The sequence below is a fragment of the Mauremys reevesii genome, linkage group 8, assembly GCF_016161935.1.
Source record: "Mauremys reevesii isolate NIE-2019 linkage group 8, ASM1616193v1, whole genome shotgun sequence".
Taxonomy (NCBI): Eukaryota; Metazoa; Chordata; order Testudines; family Geoemydidae; genus Mauremys; species Mauremys reevesii.
The window spans coordinates 93965815-93982535 of record NC_052630.1 but is presented as its reverse complement, the minus strand read 5'-3'; the positions used below and the strand labels follow the sequence as shown (position 1 = coordinate 93982535).

Here is a 16721-nt window from a genome sequence, read left to right as displayed (position 1 = left end):
CTTTTATCACCATTTAAAAACAAGTTGATTTTATTAGTATATTGATTTTCTTCATCCTTGGAGTTCGAATGCATTTCTCCCTCTCCTATCTGTTGATCTACCTCATGTATTTCACCTCCTTGGTATCTAATTGTCAGACACAGCTATGCAGTCATCACCCAAAATTCCAGGAATGCAAAATTCCAAGTCCTTGGCTCCCTTACTGTTCTTGTGTGAGTTGCCAGCTATGTAATGGGCTGGCGTTGTGATGCATGATTTGACTTCAGAAGCAGGGTAGTGGCGTATACAGAGAGCCTATGTGAAATTGGTTGATCTTTTCAATTCATTTTCACATGGACAGGTAACCTTATGATAACTGGCACTACAGTAATTGGTGCTCTTGTGGGGAGACTCAGGAGAAAGGCCAGTGACTCAGTGGGCATCGAGACTTAGCTACTACCTTATTCCTGGGGTTGTTCCTCTATATCAGGATTGAGACACACTGGGAGAACATTGGTAGAGAAGCTTGCACTGCCATTAACTTGTGCAGTTCCTGATTTGTGGATAGATAGAGAATGCACGTTGGCCCGGCACCTTTCATCAGCACTGTTTTCCATTGCGAATGGTATGAAATTAATAATGTGTAATCCTTTCATGGGCTGCATTTATTGCACAGTTATTAGCCTTCAATATATAATACATACTGACCGATCTGCAAGATGCTGAGCGTCTCCTGTGAGGTGATGAGTGGCCTCCATTCCACATCATCCCATCTAGGATGAGGGGAGCGTATCCACTCCTCCTTGCCACCAATTAGGCAGCGGGGTGGTGAATCCCCATCTGCCTAGCAGTGGGGGTCCATTGGACTGTCACCAAGTGACCCCCAAGGATCAGAAAAGATGAAACAGGTCCGAGCTCTATTGTCTCCTCTGGGGGATTTCTGTTGGACTGGGATGTACATGGGGTTGGGGGATGATGCCCATTTCCTCTGTCCTGCCCACTTGTCACCCAGACCACCTCTCTACCTCCTCCCCAGTGCATAACTAAGCACCTAGGATATTTATAACATGTGGCTGCTGTGTCCAGCCAACTCATTTCACTCGCTTTGCTCTTATTTAATCTTCCAGGACTTGTTTTCTCTGACAAGTTACTTCCTTTATGTTGGCATGAAATACCTTGTTATCTCTATTGATTCTGCACAGATTAGACATTGAACCCTGAATCTTTGGACTGGGGGGAAGCTGTGCTTGAACTTCTTACAGCTGATACATTCGTTGTGTGTTCGCCTCTGGGTTGGGAGCCGGTTCATAGCGTAGGTGAAAGAGATGAATAATTGCCTTCAAGATGCTAAGTTGTCCGAAGCTCTTGTAATAAATGGGGTCTTTGGGGGATGAGCTGGTCTCACTTTTTTAATATTTTGTATAAAAGCTTTGTGTGTAGCCCATTACTCATTACTTGCTGGTAACGGCAGTAACACGGTCTGTTTAATTTTGCAATAGTCCCACCTAGGGGATATTTCTTGTACTGCACTGAACAAGAGGAGGCTAGCTCTGCTTTCATGTTCTCTGCTTCTTGTTATTGTCTGTGTGTCTTTGGAGATGGAGGTATTGGAGCAGCCAAGATTTTTCCCACAAGAGGCAAAATGTCAGAATTTTGGCTTTTTGGATTTGCTTCGTGGTGGGGGGTGGTGTCATATCCTATTTCCCTTTGAAGAGAGACAGAGAGAAGAGGTGGAAAGAGCATACAAGAAGCATGAGACAGAAGAAGAAAGGGGATGACAGAGGCTGTCCAGAAACTCCACTCCAGACACTCCAGACACCAATACCTTCCCTGTGTCATCTGGCTATTTCTCTAATAAACTTTTCCTTTTTAATTGTCTTCTGTCATTAAGTCTATCACCCTCCTCTCACCTTTCTTCTTTCTCATTTATCTTTTCTGTCTCCGTCCCTTTGATCCTTCTCTTCCTCTTTTCTTCCCTTCTTGGGCTCCTTCTCTCTTTCTTGTTCCTCTTTTTTTCCTCACTCCATTTAATTCTTTTCCAGGTCTGTTCTATATAGGTTCTCATACTGCACTCCTCATCATAATACCTGAGCGCTTCCCAGTAGTGTGTTAACCAATGTGACTAACATCTATTCTATCATCTTCTCAGCAGAGGGAGAATTGTGTGCTGGGAAGTGTCTTGCTTTGCTTTTTGTTGGTGGTGGTGTTTTTATGATGCTATGTATTTGTTAGATAGGGTTGCCAATTTTGGTTGCATTTATTCCTGGAAGTTTCATTGCATGACATAATCTTTAATTAAAGATTAATCTTTAATTCCTGGAGACTTCAGGACAATCCTGGATGGTTTGCAACCATATTGTTAGATGAGGCAAGGTCAAAGAGGTGAGGTTTGTGATGGTTTTTAGTTCCGAGAGGAGTTCGTTCCACAGTCTGAGACCAGCCACTGACAAAGTTCCGTCTCCTGCACAGGCAAGCTTTACCCTCATTGCAGAAAGTTTCATTGTGCCAAAAGAATGGAGTTGTCGACCAAGGTCTTCCTCCAGGAGCTTTAGGCTGTCCTCTAGGTATCCAGGCTATGGAGCACCTTGAAAATAAGGACTGAGACTCTGAACTTCATTTGATATTCCATTGGAAACTAGTATACAGAATGGAGGGCAGGTCTGATGTGCTCATGGTAGACTCTGCTACTGAGGTGACACGCTTCGGCATTTTGTGTTAGTTGGAGTTTCCTAAGTACTGAAGGCTTTATGCCCATTTATATCACATTGCTGTACTCCAGCCGAGAAGTGACAGAGGTGAGATTAACAGAGACTAGCTCATCAACCTACAGGATGGGATGAAGTCTCATAAACAACTGAAGATGACAGAAAGCGTTCCTTGTAGATGCCGCTACGTGAGCACTTAGTGTCAGTGAGGAATCCAAGAGTACTCCCAAACTGCGTGGTGAATTGGCCACTTGTGGGTATGTACCTCCTGCCAAAGGAGACTGCCATGCAGCTGCAAACTTGCTTTTCTTTGCCCGCCAGCATCTCCTCAGTCTTGGTCAAGTTCAACATCAGCTTCAGCCAGTTGTTCTTGAGCTGACCTTGTCTAAGCATTGGACCATGTTGGTGACAGCAGTGTGGTAATATATGGTGAAGGATAGATAGAGGTGCATATCATCTGCATATTGCTGGCATTTGAGTTCATGTCTTCTGTTCAGTTCACCTAGCGGCTGCATATCGATGTTGAAAAGGACTGGAGAGAGAATTGATCCCTGTGGGACTCCCTAAGTGAGGAATTTTATGGTGCAGGTGCAGTTTCCCATCATAACCATGGACCCTTGCCATCTCTCTTGAGGGAGACAACAGTATCTTACGATCAACAGTGTTAAATGCTGCAGAGAGGTCCAAGAGGATCTAAATGGATGTCTGCCCTCCTTGCATTAACAGGATGAAATCATACATCAGTGCCATTATAGCTGTTTCAGTTCTGTGTCCTGGCCTGAATCCAAATTGTACCAGGTCTTGAATGTTAGCTTCAGTTAGATGAGTTTATAGTTGGCCTTTGGCTATCTATTCTGTGAGCTTGCTCAGGAATAGGAGGTTTGATACTGTGTGGTAGTTTGGCTAAAACTGGTGTGTCTAGCATGAGTTTCTTCATAGTTGGTCAGAGCCCTGTGTGTTGATGTAGTAAGAGAAGATTCCCTCTCTGAATGAGGCTTTGGCCATTTCATTCAGGAATGGCACCGGTTGCTTATGACTCTCTTTCACCAGCCAGATAGGGCATGGGTTGGATTCACAAGTCTTGATTCAGAACTCCTTTAAGATGTGCAGATCTTCTTGGTGAGTGAATGTACTGAACTCTGGGAATGCAGATCGGTTGTTGGTTGGTGGATGCAGACAGAGTAGATCCATGCTGTTCAAGAAGGCATCCTGAATACGCAAAATAGGATGGTAGTTCTTTGCAGTGCTTGGTGCTCTGCGCTGATGCTGGTTGTAGGCTTTCAGGCTTGATGAGGCTTGTTTACTACCCTGGTTAGCAAATGGGGTGCAATTTGACTGCCTCAATGGAGGCTGACAGAAATGGTCTCTTGGCCTGTAATACAGTCTCAGCATAGGCTTGGAGGAATTCATTATGTTTCATCCTGTCTGTATCAGTCTCTGTTTTCCACAATTCACACTTGTGTTTCCACTCCTCTCTGTTCATGCGTCACAAGGTGTCAGAAAACTATGGAGATGTGTGTGCACGATGGGAAGGAAGGGGCTGTTTGAGGGGCCAATATGTCAGTGGTCAAGGCTGACATATGATTATAATGATTCACCAGGTTCCCGACTCCTTGTCCCATGGGTGCAGTGCTGTTGTTCTTTAGTAGGCTTTGGACTTTGTCGGTGTCCGTGAGTCTTCATGGTTGAATCAGGATCATTGGTGTTTCTTGCTGTCTGGGTCCTGGCAGATCTCGAACCACAGCCCAAAACAGTATCTGTTCTTTTCCTCTCTTCTCCTTCCCCAGGTACTCTAGCTAAACACAGAGGGAGGTGGTCCCTTCATTGTACTGGCCCCATTTTAACAGGCCAGGTCTAGTCCATGGGCTGTAGCACTTTGGTCAATGCTCCTATAGACTTATTTTTAGATGTGACATTATTCTTATGAAGCATTCACACAGCAGTGCTGCTGACTGGGTACGGTCAGGGCGCCTGGACTCTGGATTCATTACAGGGAAGAGGAGAGATTTATGATTGCGTTGATCACAATGCTAAAATAAGCTGGCTGTCCTTAATCTAATGAATGCAAGCTTGTAGAGGCCAACATTTTGTGAGCAAAATGAAGGGCTTTGGCTAGCGAAACCAACTGCGTGAGGTGGCTGTGAGAACTCCAAAAAGGGCCAGTCTTCTAAAGCAAGGAGCCAGGAAAAGTAATTAATGTTAAAATAAACTCTGTCATGAGTCATTTGACTTCTCATTCTCCTGTATGCACAGTTTATGTCTCAGAACTTCTAAGGCCAGAAGAACATCTGATACTCCTTAGGCTGAGTTGACGTTAATTTGAGTGGATTATACAATGTACCACTCACAACCTCGATTTAATTTGAGAGTCATGTTTACAGGCTGTAGCTATTATTTATTTGTTGTTTTTATGATGATGGAAAGGATTCTACTTGCCTGTGACTCAGTCGCAGCCGTGCCATCAAGTAGCTCCATGAGTAGCAGAGAGACCGGTCTGTGAGAGACGTTATGCACCCATTATTCCTCTGAGCAGCTGAGGCCGCATCAGCCACCTTGAAAAAGGATAACATAAAACTGAATGGAGTGAAGAAGCAGGAGAAGGAGGGAAGTTTAATGTTTGTTGATAGAACTGCTCCTCATGGGCTAAATCGTAACTTTACATTGTGCTCTGTGTATGGAGCTGCATTTTTCCAGAAGCAGACCAGAGAAGGAGTCTCAGTTCCTTCCCACTTACTCTAAGGGAGGAGGAAGTTACTTCACCCTGTTCCGGAGAGCAGCACACGGCCAGCTGCTTTGGTCAGTAAGTGTGCATGTGGCTAGGGCTCCTTCTACTCCATCCCTTCCCTACCCACCTACTTGCAGAGGGGAGTATCAGGCTAGCAGCATCTATATCCCCCAGGCAGCTGGAGTCGTAATTGCAGCAGGTCCGAGTAAGAGTTAAAGGGTCTTACTCCGCTGTGCTGTAGGTAGGGGCTGTGACAATCCAGACCTGTCTGACCGTTGACAGGTAAGACAATTTCTGCCTATTCTATTTTCCTTTCCATACTGTCCTCCCTTGCAAAATAGTCAGATTTTCACCAGGCACCTAAAGGGCTAACTGGGTACGTGCATGTGGAAAATCTATATGGAGAAACTGTGACCAAGTTCCTCCTCTGCCTTGGCGGGTTCTGCATTTTTTTTTTTTTTGGCAGATTTGCTTCTCTCAGAGATTCACAGCAGCCCTCAGTTTGGCCACTTTTGCTAGTGGCTCAAACCTGCCATCCACTCAGCTAACCTCATCACTGGCCAGCATGGGGGAAACGGAGAACAATCCCCACAGTCTCTGTGACCCACCTAGTGGGTTAGGGACAGGCCAGATCCCTTTCCAATTTAGACCTTCCCTTCTGGTGTTTCTCATAGACCAGGTCAACTCCTCCTGTGTCCAATCAGGAGTTGGGGTGGATGGGGAGAACCCAGGCCCACCCTCTACACCAGGTTCCAGCCCAGGACCCTGTGAATAGCAGCTGTCTACAATTCCCCTGTATCAGCTCTATGACACCTACAACTCCCTGGGCTACTTCCCCATGGCCTCCCCCCAGCACCTTCTTTATCCTCAGTGCAGGATCTTCCTCCTGAAGCCTGATCACGCTTGTACTCCTCAGTCCTCCAGCAGCACCGTCTCACTCCCTGCTCCTTGTGTGCCCCCCACTAACTGATGGGAGGTCATTTTATAAACCAGGTGTCCTGATTAGCCTGCCTGCCATAATTGATTCTAGTAAGTTCTTAATTGGCTCCAGGTCTCTTAATTAGCTTGCCTGTCTTAATTGGTTCTAGCATGTTCCTGATTGCTGTAGGGCAGCCCCTGCTCTGGTCACTCAGGGAACAGAAAATTGTTCATCCAGTGACCAGTATATTTGCCTTCTACCGGACTCCTGTACCCCACTGGTCTGGGTCTGTCACCAAACCCAAAGGCATATTTTGCAAATCCAATTAACTACTTGTGGCCACGGGCTATAAAAATCAGAGAAGTAAATGTGCAACTGCCTTCGGCCAGAAAAGTTTTATCCCATTTGAAAACAGACAGAGCAAAAGGTCCAGCATTCAGCTCCATGAATAATCATACATAGCTCTTAGGTTGCACTTTTCTTCAGTAGATTCTGGTGTGCTTTACAATAGCGATCAACCACATTATCCCCATTTTTCAGATGGGGAAGCTGAGGCACGGAGTGGTGTCGTTATTTGTCAAAGGTCGCTCAGCAGTGAGACTAGAGCCCTAAGCTTATGAGAGCTAAGCTGGTGCCTGCTCCACTAAGCCATGCAGCTGTTAGAGAGTGAGTAGTTCTCAGGGCCCACTGCCAAGAGCAATCTCCCCTTAATCATGCAGCATGACTCTAGTCCTCCCCTTGTGGTTAATTCCAAGGTGCACATTTCACCTGCACATTTTATGTGACTGCACTTGAACATTTCTGCCTAGTTTTTCCCTATCCAAATTCATAACAGTATTTTTTTCAGTCTCTTCTAAACCTGCAATATTTGCCATCGTTTTGCTATAGCTTCAACAAGCAGAAAAAGTTGTTAGGGAATATACTTATTTTTGTAATGGAATTACTTAAGTACAGTGCAATAGGACTTCAGGTGTGGGAGAGACAATTGCATATATTTTGTAACTGAGTAGTTGATTTCTACTGAGGCTTTAGCAGCAAGAAAGCAGAGTTTCATTTTGCTTAAAAATGTCTCCATTCTCATTGTAACTTCTCATCAAATATGAATAAAAATGAACACTCAGAATGGAGAGGGCCCTCTGCTCAGTCAGGCTGCATGGATGTCCCTGAGATCAGATTTGCACTTTGGCTTTAAGGAACAAACAAACAAAATCTCTACTGCAGTGTAGTGGTTCAAAGGATTGGTAGCTTTCACTGGAATAGGATACACAGGGGTATATTTGCCTGTGTACCTCTGACTAGCAGAATAATAATAGGAGATAGTGCATACATATTGGACCAGGTTCTACCAGGTTTTACCGGTGTACACTTATGGCAGTGTGCTGAGTACAGACATATAAATAGCAGTGTAGACAGGCAGGCACACCTTAGGCAAGCAGAGTACCTACCTGCCAGAATCCCTAAAGTATAGACCCTGTTTGGCTCTCTACGCACCTGGCAGCAGGGAGGCAGCGGGAAAGGCTCCCATGTAGCCACACACTACAGTGACAAGTGTGGACACAGCCTGACTTTCACTGTAGTATGTAGAGCTACATGTGTAGTGCTTGTACACTACACACTCTCATAACGGTGGACAAGGCACTTCTATACATCCAGCATAAATCCACTGCAAGCAGTGAGGTTATTCTGAATTTACTCCAGAAAACCAGGGCAGGATTTTGCCATTGAGAAGATGATATATGCTACCTGGGAGACTTGGGGCATTAGAGCTCTTGGGATCTGTTCCCGACTCCACTACTGACTCTCTTCGTGGCTTTGAGCAAGTCATTCCACTGCTCTATTCCTCACCCAACTCATCTGTAAAACAGATCTAGTAATGTTTACATATTCCACAGGGTTGTTGTGTGGCTTAATTAAAGGCAATTAATGAAGGGGGCTATGTAATTGCACTTTATTATTTATTACATTTGTCTGGTGGAGTCAGGGGCAATAAGCTGAACTCACAGGCAGTCTGGTTACGCATATTTGGAAACTCAACAGTCTCAGTTTTCCTACATGTGGAAACAACCTACTGTACGTGCTGATTTTGATTTCATCATACGTGGTTCTGAAAGATGACTCCCATATGTCAATGGCGGAAGCGTGGCTCAGATGTGCATATTTTCAATTTTTATATTTACAACATTTTTAGACACTTCCAAATGTATTTACAGTGAAATGGACTACAGTGTAATAGTGAAATATTTGCAGAATATGCAGTGTTCCTGTCGATTAGGGGAGAGTATAGAGACCTCAACCCTTAGCTTTAAAGCAGAGGTGCTCACGTTTTGTCCAGCTGGTGGCTGCACTGGCCATTCCCCAGAGCGCCAAAGGCCATGCTTTTCAAACTTGAGTACCTAAGATTAAGGCACCTAAAACCACGTTTAGGCACCTGAAATAAGAGGCCTAGTTTTTCCAAAGTGTTGAGCACTCAGAACTCCATTGGACATCATTGAGAAATGACCTCTGAAAATCTGACCGGAGCCTCCCATTGACTACAGTGGGTCCAGCCTTTGGCCCAGTCAGAACAACCAGCGCTGCCGCAGCAGTTATAACTAGAAGCACTGAGCCTTTGGGACTCGTATCTGAAGCTGTTTTATGACATCCCAGCAACTAGATGAAAGAACCATAAAACATATACAGCTGGATGACCGGAATGCCATGTTCTAACGGTATCCTTTCTCTTGCCTGGCTGGGTTGTGTTTGTGTTTAAATTAAATTACTAGACTGTAGAAGGGTCTGCATTCCTTCTACTCCTGTAAAATGAAACGACTGACAATTTTCCCATTCACATGCCCCTGTAGTTCCAGTTGTGGGGTGTGTGTGTCATGGGGGAGGGAGGAAGAGGGGTCGGTTCTACCACGGTTTTGACATACAAGGGAGAAGATTGCTGATGCCGGAGAGAACAGCTTAGTTGCGATAATTGTTAATCTAATCAATTTTTTATATAAATCTACCCAAAATAACCCAAAGACCAAGAAAAAAGAGCAAAGTTAGAATAACAGGAACATGTTTTTGGAAAAATTATAAAGGAGGAAAGCTTTCCTCAAAGAATGCTGCTGTTAATTCCCCTCCCCCAGTCCAATCTTGGCACAGCCTCAGAAATACCTTTGAATTAAAACTAGCTATTTTTTTTGATTCACCGTATTAAACAATTTCCACAGCACAAAATAGCTGCTAATGGGAAAACGAAACAAATCTGGGATTTAGAGCCAGTGCAGTATTTGTGCAATTAACTAGTCCTTACAAAAGAAGCATTAATCCTGAAATGACAAATAAGCACTAAGGACGAGATTGAAAACTAAATATGTTAGTACTGGAAGTGCTAAGCATTCACATACCTTCAGCACCCGTTAGACTCATTTTGAGTAACACTCGCTTTGGACTGCTGTAAGCAATATGGATTTTTACACCAATCTCTGCTTATATCTCAGCAAGATGATGTTCATTTTCATTCATTTCTAAAGGTGAATTCCATGCAGAGGAGGACTGCGATCCTGCTAGCATCTACACATATGTTTGTCTTTTCTCCCATGAGCAGTTTTGTTGGCTCCAATGGTCCCCTCACATATGAGGTTAAGTATGTGTGCAAGTCTTTGCAGGGTTGGGGCCTGAATTACACTGATTATCCACAGACCAGGAACAACATACTCAGCTGCAGTGTAACTCCCTTCTTAGAATCAGTTGAAGTTTAAGGCAGTGTTTTTTCTTCAGTCGGTCTAGCTTTGTGCTTGATGCTGTATTTGTGCTGACTCTCACTGAGAGTCAAATCTCCCTATAAGGAAGTAATCCCCTTAATAGAAAAAGTGAGGTGTGTGTTTTAATTCCCATTTTACACAAGGGGAAACTGAGGCACAGACAGCTGAAATGATTTATCCAGGGCCACAAAGGGTGTAACTGGCACAGGCAGGATTAGAACTCAGGAGCTGATGTCACCTAGTCCCAACCTTAGTTCACTGGAACTGCTCTGTGAAGAGCTTTATATACCCCATATGTGATTTGACAGAACAGGGTTAAAATGCCTCACTAGATTGAAAGAATGGAATAGGCTTCACCCCATAAGTAATACTGTAGCTGCCAGCATGGAGACCAGGCTAATTATTTGCTCTTAGCAAAACAGGAAGTGGCAGGGAACAGTAAAGGACCCCCCAAAAAGAGGAAAGGCGAGTAGCCTGGGTTTTCAGTGAAGGAAATTACCTCTATGGACAGATCTGGGTGTTGAGGAGAGATAGAAACTGGTTCACCTCTGCCCAGCATTAAGGGAACAACTTCAAAAAATACAAACCCAACCTGAATCAAAGGGTCCTGCCTTCTGATCTCCCTTCTGCGGGGTTTAAACTTTAAAGATAACCCCTGAGCCAGGATGGTGCTATATTAGATCTCAGCCGCAAGCCAGCCAAATCCTGCAACCACTTGATGACTCACTTACACGCTAACTGCACTTTTAATTCTGACGTGTATGTTTTCAGACAGAACTGTGTATTGTTTTGGACACAGTCCGTTACAAATCTGCTCTTTCTCTCTTTACCAAATTAAAACGAATGCACTCTAAGGGTGTATCTACACCCACGGCTGGCCCGACTAGGCTGATTCAGACTCACGGCGCTCAGGCTGGGGGGTTATAAAATTTCAGTGTAAACCTTTGGGCTCAGGCTGGAGCCTGGGTGTGAGACCCTACAAGCAGGAGGAGGGGCCCCCAGCCACACTTCAGCCTAAGCCCGAATATCTACGCTGCAGTTTTATAGCCCTGCAACCCGAGCCCTGTGAGCCTGAGTCAGCTGACCCAGGCCCACACTGCGGTGTTTTATTGCAATACAGACATACTCTTAAAGGTCTCATTAGGAAGGAGACACCTCATACCTTTTAAAATTCTAAGTGGCAAAACTGTGCGGCATGTTTAAGTTTGCTAGTAAGACAGGTTATGTAATATTACTGAAGTCAAAGACTCTTTTGTGGCTCTGGGACAGGTGGAGATTAATAGTCATTGGTTTTGTTTCATATACAAGAAAATGTCAAGCCTGATTGACAGCTAAGGTAAAGGGCACGGGAGGTTTTGACATTTGTTGACAAGGGTGGCTAGCTTCTTCCAAATGTGATCCAAAAAGTTGACTTGCCACATTTTTTTTCTGCAGCATGAAAGACTGTTGAAATAAAAGACACTATAAGCTACACAGAGGTTTTAATAACAGAGAGAGCTATTTTTCCCATTGGCAGACTCTCTCCAAGAGATACAAGCCAGCATTTATAATAACCAGGGGAGCAGAACTGGACAAGTTCACATCTTGAAAGAGCAGTAGACCCTAAGGAGTTTCCTTACATTTTATTCTCATTTCAGAATGGCTGGATTCAGTCCGACAATCTCTGGAATGTGCATGATGTATTCTCCTTACCCCAGCAGCACCTGCAAAGCTCCTCGGGCTGCATTTCTGAATACAAGCGGAGCCTTTCCCCATATAAATAACATAAACGGGTCAGCACGGCGGGCTGCCCTGTGAGCAAGGGGGAACTTATCCGATAGACAATCAGGGTGAGCAAAGATGAAAGGGAGAGCAGATCGACAACATGCAGAAACAGAGAGACAACTGCCTTGCCACAGCCCAAAGGCACATCACAAACCTGCAGCCTTCCAGATTCCGAGGAGCCTTTGTCAGTGAGAGGAAGGCGGTAGCAAGAGAATTAACAGTAGGAATAAGGGTGTATCCCGCTGAGGAGCACCTGCTTCCTTAGTAGAACAGCCTGAGAAAGGCGGTCAGAAGAGGCTCTACACAATATTCTGACTGTATCATAATTGCTTCCTTTTGCACCACGAGCTTTCAGGTACTATGTGGCTGCATCTCCCTTAAGCATTATGTACTTTTTTCCCCAGACTCCCCCACTGCAGTGGAATGTCCTTCCTGAGATGATCCACTTGGCTATGACAATGTCCTCCCTCCTGAAGACCCCTATCTTCCAGTAAATCTACAAGAAACTAACAAATGGTGACGCGGCTGGTGCCGGCATGTAAGGGGATGCCCCCCTGCTCCATCTGCCCACTTTACATAGCAACACAGGAGGGGGAACAGGCTCCACAAAGCCACTATGGTCCCTTCCTGGGCAAGTAGGTGGTGCACGCACCCAGCCTTTGCTTCCACCTAACCCTCCAGCAACACAGCTGTGCCAGTGCATCACAGAGCACACCCGTTGCCAGGTACAGACCTAGCGAGGGGATACTCCTTCCCTGGAGCAGCAGGGAGACCAGAAGGGAGATTGCGTCTCCAAGTCACAGTCTCCCTCCTGGACTGCTTCAGCGGCAGCGCATCAATGTTCTGCCCCATACTTCAGGCAGATCATTAAGTCCCAATCTAGCCTTCAGTTATCTGTTTATTTACTGAGTGAGCTACCTATTTATGTCAAGGGAGGGAGTGGCATGGCAGCAGGGAGGGGTGTAAGGACACTCAAATTGGGATGGGCTGGAGAAGACAATCTCTCCCTTGCACTTGAGAGATGAGACTCCAAGTTAGCAAAGCATTTAAGTTTGTGCTTATGACAATGGGGCTACAGAGGAGCTTAAATGTAAGGTTAGATGATATGCTCTCTTTTTTTTTTCTGTGTTTGGAAAGGACCTAGCACATTTTGGGCACCAATGCAATCTAACTAATAACACCAACAGTCAGAGCAGGATAGTCTGTGAAACAGGCGTAGGCTAAATAGAGTTGTATTAGATATTTGGATAAGTACAAATAATGAATAAACTTGTCAATAATCAAAATCTATTTGATCCTAGTTTGTGAACAGGCACAAGGACTCCATTTGGTCATGAGGCATAGGGCAGCCTTTCTCTGAAGGACACACTGTAGCAGGTTTGCAGGGTGTCAAAGAGGCAGTGTTACTCTGTGTGGAAGAGATCAGTGTGCTCTCTGGCTACTTATTTGTCACCTTGGTCAACATGAATCACAATGTTCTGGTCTCTGTACTTACCTTTAAAAGGACAGGATTCTCTGTTGCCTCCATCCGAGTGCATTTGGCAGCAGTATCACCCTTCCATCTGCCAGTTCAAGCTTCATCAGTCATTCAACCGTCAAAAGGTTTCTAAAATATCTTACTCATGTGTGTTCCTCATTTTGAGAATAGGCTCCATCTGGGGACCAGAATACAGCGCTTAAAGGATCGGGGGACTACTCCTTCTATCCCCAAAGAACTGTCTTTATTGTGATTATAACATCGGCACGGAAATTGAGTGAGCTACAGACTTGGACAGTTGACTTCCTTCTGCTGCTCTTCACAAGGATAAAGTAGTCCTGCATCCCAGTTCTAAATTCCCAAGTAACTCATTTTCCAGACCATAACTCTTCCAGGTTCTACTTCTAGCACCTCAAAAAGCAGCATACTTCACCTGATGGAGCTATGCTACCTAAAGCTAATGTTAAGTGAGCTTTGACTTTTTTCATTACATAGCTATTGGTAGGATTGTCACACAGAGATCTGTTGATACTCTGTTTTGACATCTCACTCTTATACTTATTTATAATAACAGAAGACCTTTTAAAGGCCTCTATTTTTATATGAGCCACTATCCAGGTTAATTCCCTTAATACAACCCAGTCTGTACAGAAGGTGATCTTGTTCCTTGGATACTCTCACGTGCTTTCTGGCGTTTCTCAAGCAACTGTAACTAGAAAAGAAATCAACACAAATCAAAACTTACAGCTGGGATTTCACACGTTAACCTCCGTGTAGCCGCTGGAGTATAGTGAAGAATGCACTTGAAATGGGAGGAGGTAAAGTCAGGTCCACTGAGCTGGTGTTGGAAAGATGTGAATGAATAATTGGCTGCATTTACACAGACAACTAGGAACTACTGAGAATGTGACAGTTTTCTTAATGCAATAATGGTGAAGCAAAGTGGCTTCAGAAATTGTTCTCGTGACAAAATCCCGGCTGGATACCCCAGGACCGTGGTTGGACCGACACTGTGTGGGGACTGGGTTAAGGGAGGTATGTGTATAGATTGGCTAGAGCCAAACAATGTTATGAGAGTAAACGAACATGTGGAATGAATTGCCCAAACCCTGTCCTGCTCATAAAGCAAATACAGATGCAAAAATAAAATTAAAAAAATACAGTTGCCAGATGGCAAATAAAAGTTTGAACTAAAGGTGAGGAAAGCTGTATGTGCAGTATGAACATGACAAGAAATCAATTGAATAAACCTGCATCCTGCACCAGCAAAATACTGAATCAAATCCATAGCCAGGTGAGGAGGTGCAGATTTCTTAATCTCTTCCTCCCAACCCATCCCCCGTCTTCCCCAGAAGACGCCTGCTCCTCTCTCCTTAGCTCCAATCCTCATATATATACAAAATGTTAGTGTCGACTCCAGAGGTCCCAATCCCATGCACCTGCTCCAAGGGGCCTACATTTCCTGGGTGAGAGAAGAAGCCCGGAGATGAAGTGACTTGACCAAGGTCACACAACAGGTTAGTGGCAGAGCCTGGACTAGCACTCGGGTTGCTCGACTCCGAGGCTGGTGCCCTTGCCATTAGACCATACTGCCAAACAACACAAGACGTTCAAGTCTGGGACATTGTAGCATATATTCCTCTGCAGTTTCAATGAAATACACTCTCTCTCCAAAAATATTCTGGTAGTGCCGCTGTGTGCTGTTACAAGCTGCTTTGTTCCACCCCAGAAGCAGCTGCATTTCAGCAGTGGGTGACACAATTACTCCATACGCATGTGTATATGGATAGCTATACACACTCGTGCCAGGGCGAGGACTGCTGATGCACTGCTCAAAGACAACTGAGTCACTGCACCCAATGCCAACAATCCTTGAAACTGAAACAAGAGCTTAACTGTTGGGCTGCTCCCACTGCCTGTGTAAACTGAAACCACTAAGCGGTCAAACTGGCATCTGACCTGCTGTGGGCACGGTGAGGTGCCAGCTATAAAGCCCCCACAAAGCCAGCTGCTTAATGATTTGTTAGTCACAGGCAACTCAGGGGGTCACAGAAATGCATGGAGTCGAATCAACAGCAAAACAACCTAAAATTAGTAATAGTGTGGCCAGTACTTAGACCCAAACATATTTTCCAGCTGATAGATGATGTGACAATGAGAGTCGACCCTCATTCCCATTCTAAATTTGACCTCCTGAATAAATGATTAACATCATAGCCTGCACGACAGTCACCCTCGGCAGCAGCTGCACTGCCACTGCTGCTCCTCTTCTGGCTTTGTCCATCTGCTTGCCCAGTCTGGGGAAAGAGCAGGTTCCCTGAGAGACTTCACTATGGTGGGTACGTCGCATTGGTGCTAGTCATTGAATCAGGGAACAGCTAAGTGCTTGGGAAGGGGAGTTGGTTAGTACCATGGCCATTTCTGCATTTGCCTTTGCTGTTATCCGGTACCATTCGTACATCTGCTCTTGCCTCTTCTTGTTAGGGTGAAATTCACCCACGTATAGTGTAATATTTATTTGTATTATTGTGACGCTTAGAGGCTCCAGCTAAGATCGAGGCCTCATTGGGCCAGGCCTGGTACAAACGTATAGGGAGAGACAGTCAGAAGTTTACAGTCTAAGTGTGTGTCTACACTGTAGTTAAAAATCCACGGCTGGCCCATGCCAGCTGACTTGAGCTTGTGGGGCTCAGGATACAGGCCCAGGCACCGACTTTCCAATATGCCAAGGGGTGCTCGACCCCAGGCCCTGCCCTCATTCCACTCCTTCCCCCAAGGCCCCACCCCTGCTCCGCCCCCACCCTGCCCCTTCCTACCCAGTTCTGCCCCCTCCCCCGAGCACGCCACATCCTCTGTCCTCCCTCCCAGCCTCCTACACGCTGCGAAACAGCTGATTATGGCGGGCAGGAGGCGCTAGGAGGGAAGGGGAGGTGCTGATCCACAGGGCCCGCCAGCAGGCAGGAGGTGCCGGGGCAGGGGAGGGGAGAAGCTGATAAGGGGGCTGCCCGTGGGTGCTCAGCACCCACCATTTTTCCCCCGTGGGTGCTCCAGCCCCGGAGCACCCCTGGAGTCGGCATCTATGGATATGGGGCTGTTCCGTTGCAGTGTAGACGTTCCGGCTTGGGCTGCAGCCTGAGCTCTGGGACCTCCCACCTTGCAGGTTACTAGAGCGTGGGCTCCGGCCCAAGCCTGAATATCTGCACCACAACTAAAGCCTCTTAGCCCGAGTCAACTGGCACGGGCCAACCGCAGGTTATTAATTGCAGTGTAGACAGACCCTAGACCAGTGGTTCTAAATCAGGGGTACACACACCCCTGAGGGTACGCAGAGGTCTTCCAAGGGGTACATCAAGTGATCTAGATATTTGCGTACTTTTACAACAGGCGACATAAAAAGCACTAGCAAAGTTAGGACAAA

General features: G+C 45.6%; 1 protein-coding gene across 5 annotated transcripts in view; it reads left to right on the top strand.

Moving 5' to 3' along the window:
- The window catches only part of FGGY (FGGY carbohydrate kinase domain containing), a 365851-nt gene that overhangs the window by 338595 nt on the left and 10535 nt on the right, over positions 1-16721 (top strand). Inside the window, exons 15-16 of one of the 5 annotated variants that reach the window (XM_039486502.1) lie at positions 9832-9939; positions 11700-13083. The exons of 2 other annotated variants lie outside the window; for them this stretch is intronic. In XM_039486502.1, the coding sequence (XP_039342436.1) occupies positions 9832-9939; positions 11700-11825 (234 nt within the window). In that variant the 3' untranslated portion in view covers positions 11826-13083. Of the gene's footprint in view, positions 1-9831; positions 9940-11699; positions 13084-16721 lie in introns of those variants that run through there. 2 more of the 5 variants (XM_039486504.1, XM_039486505.1) reach the window with 2 other exon arrangements.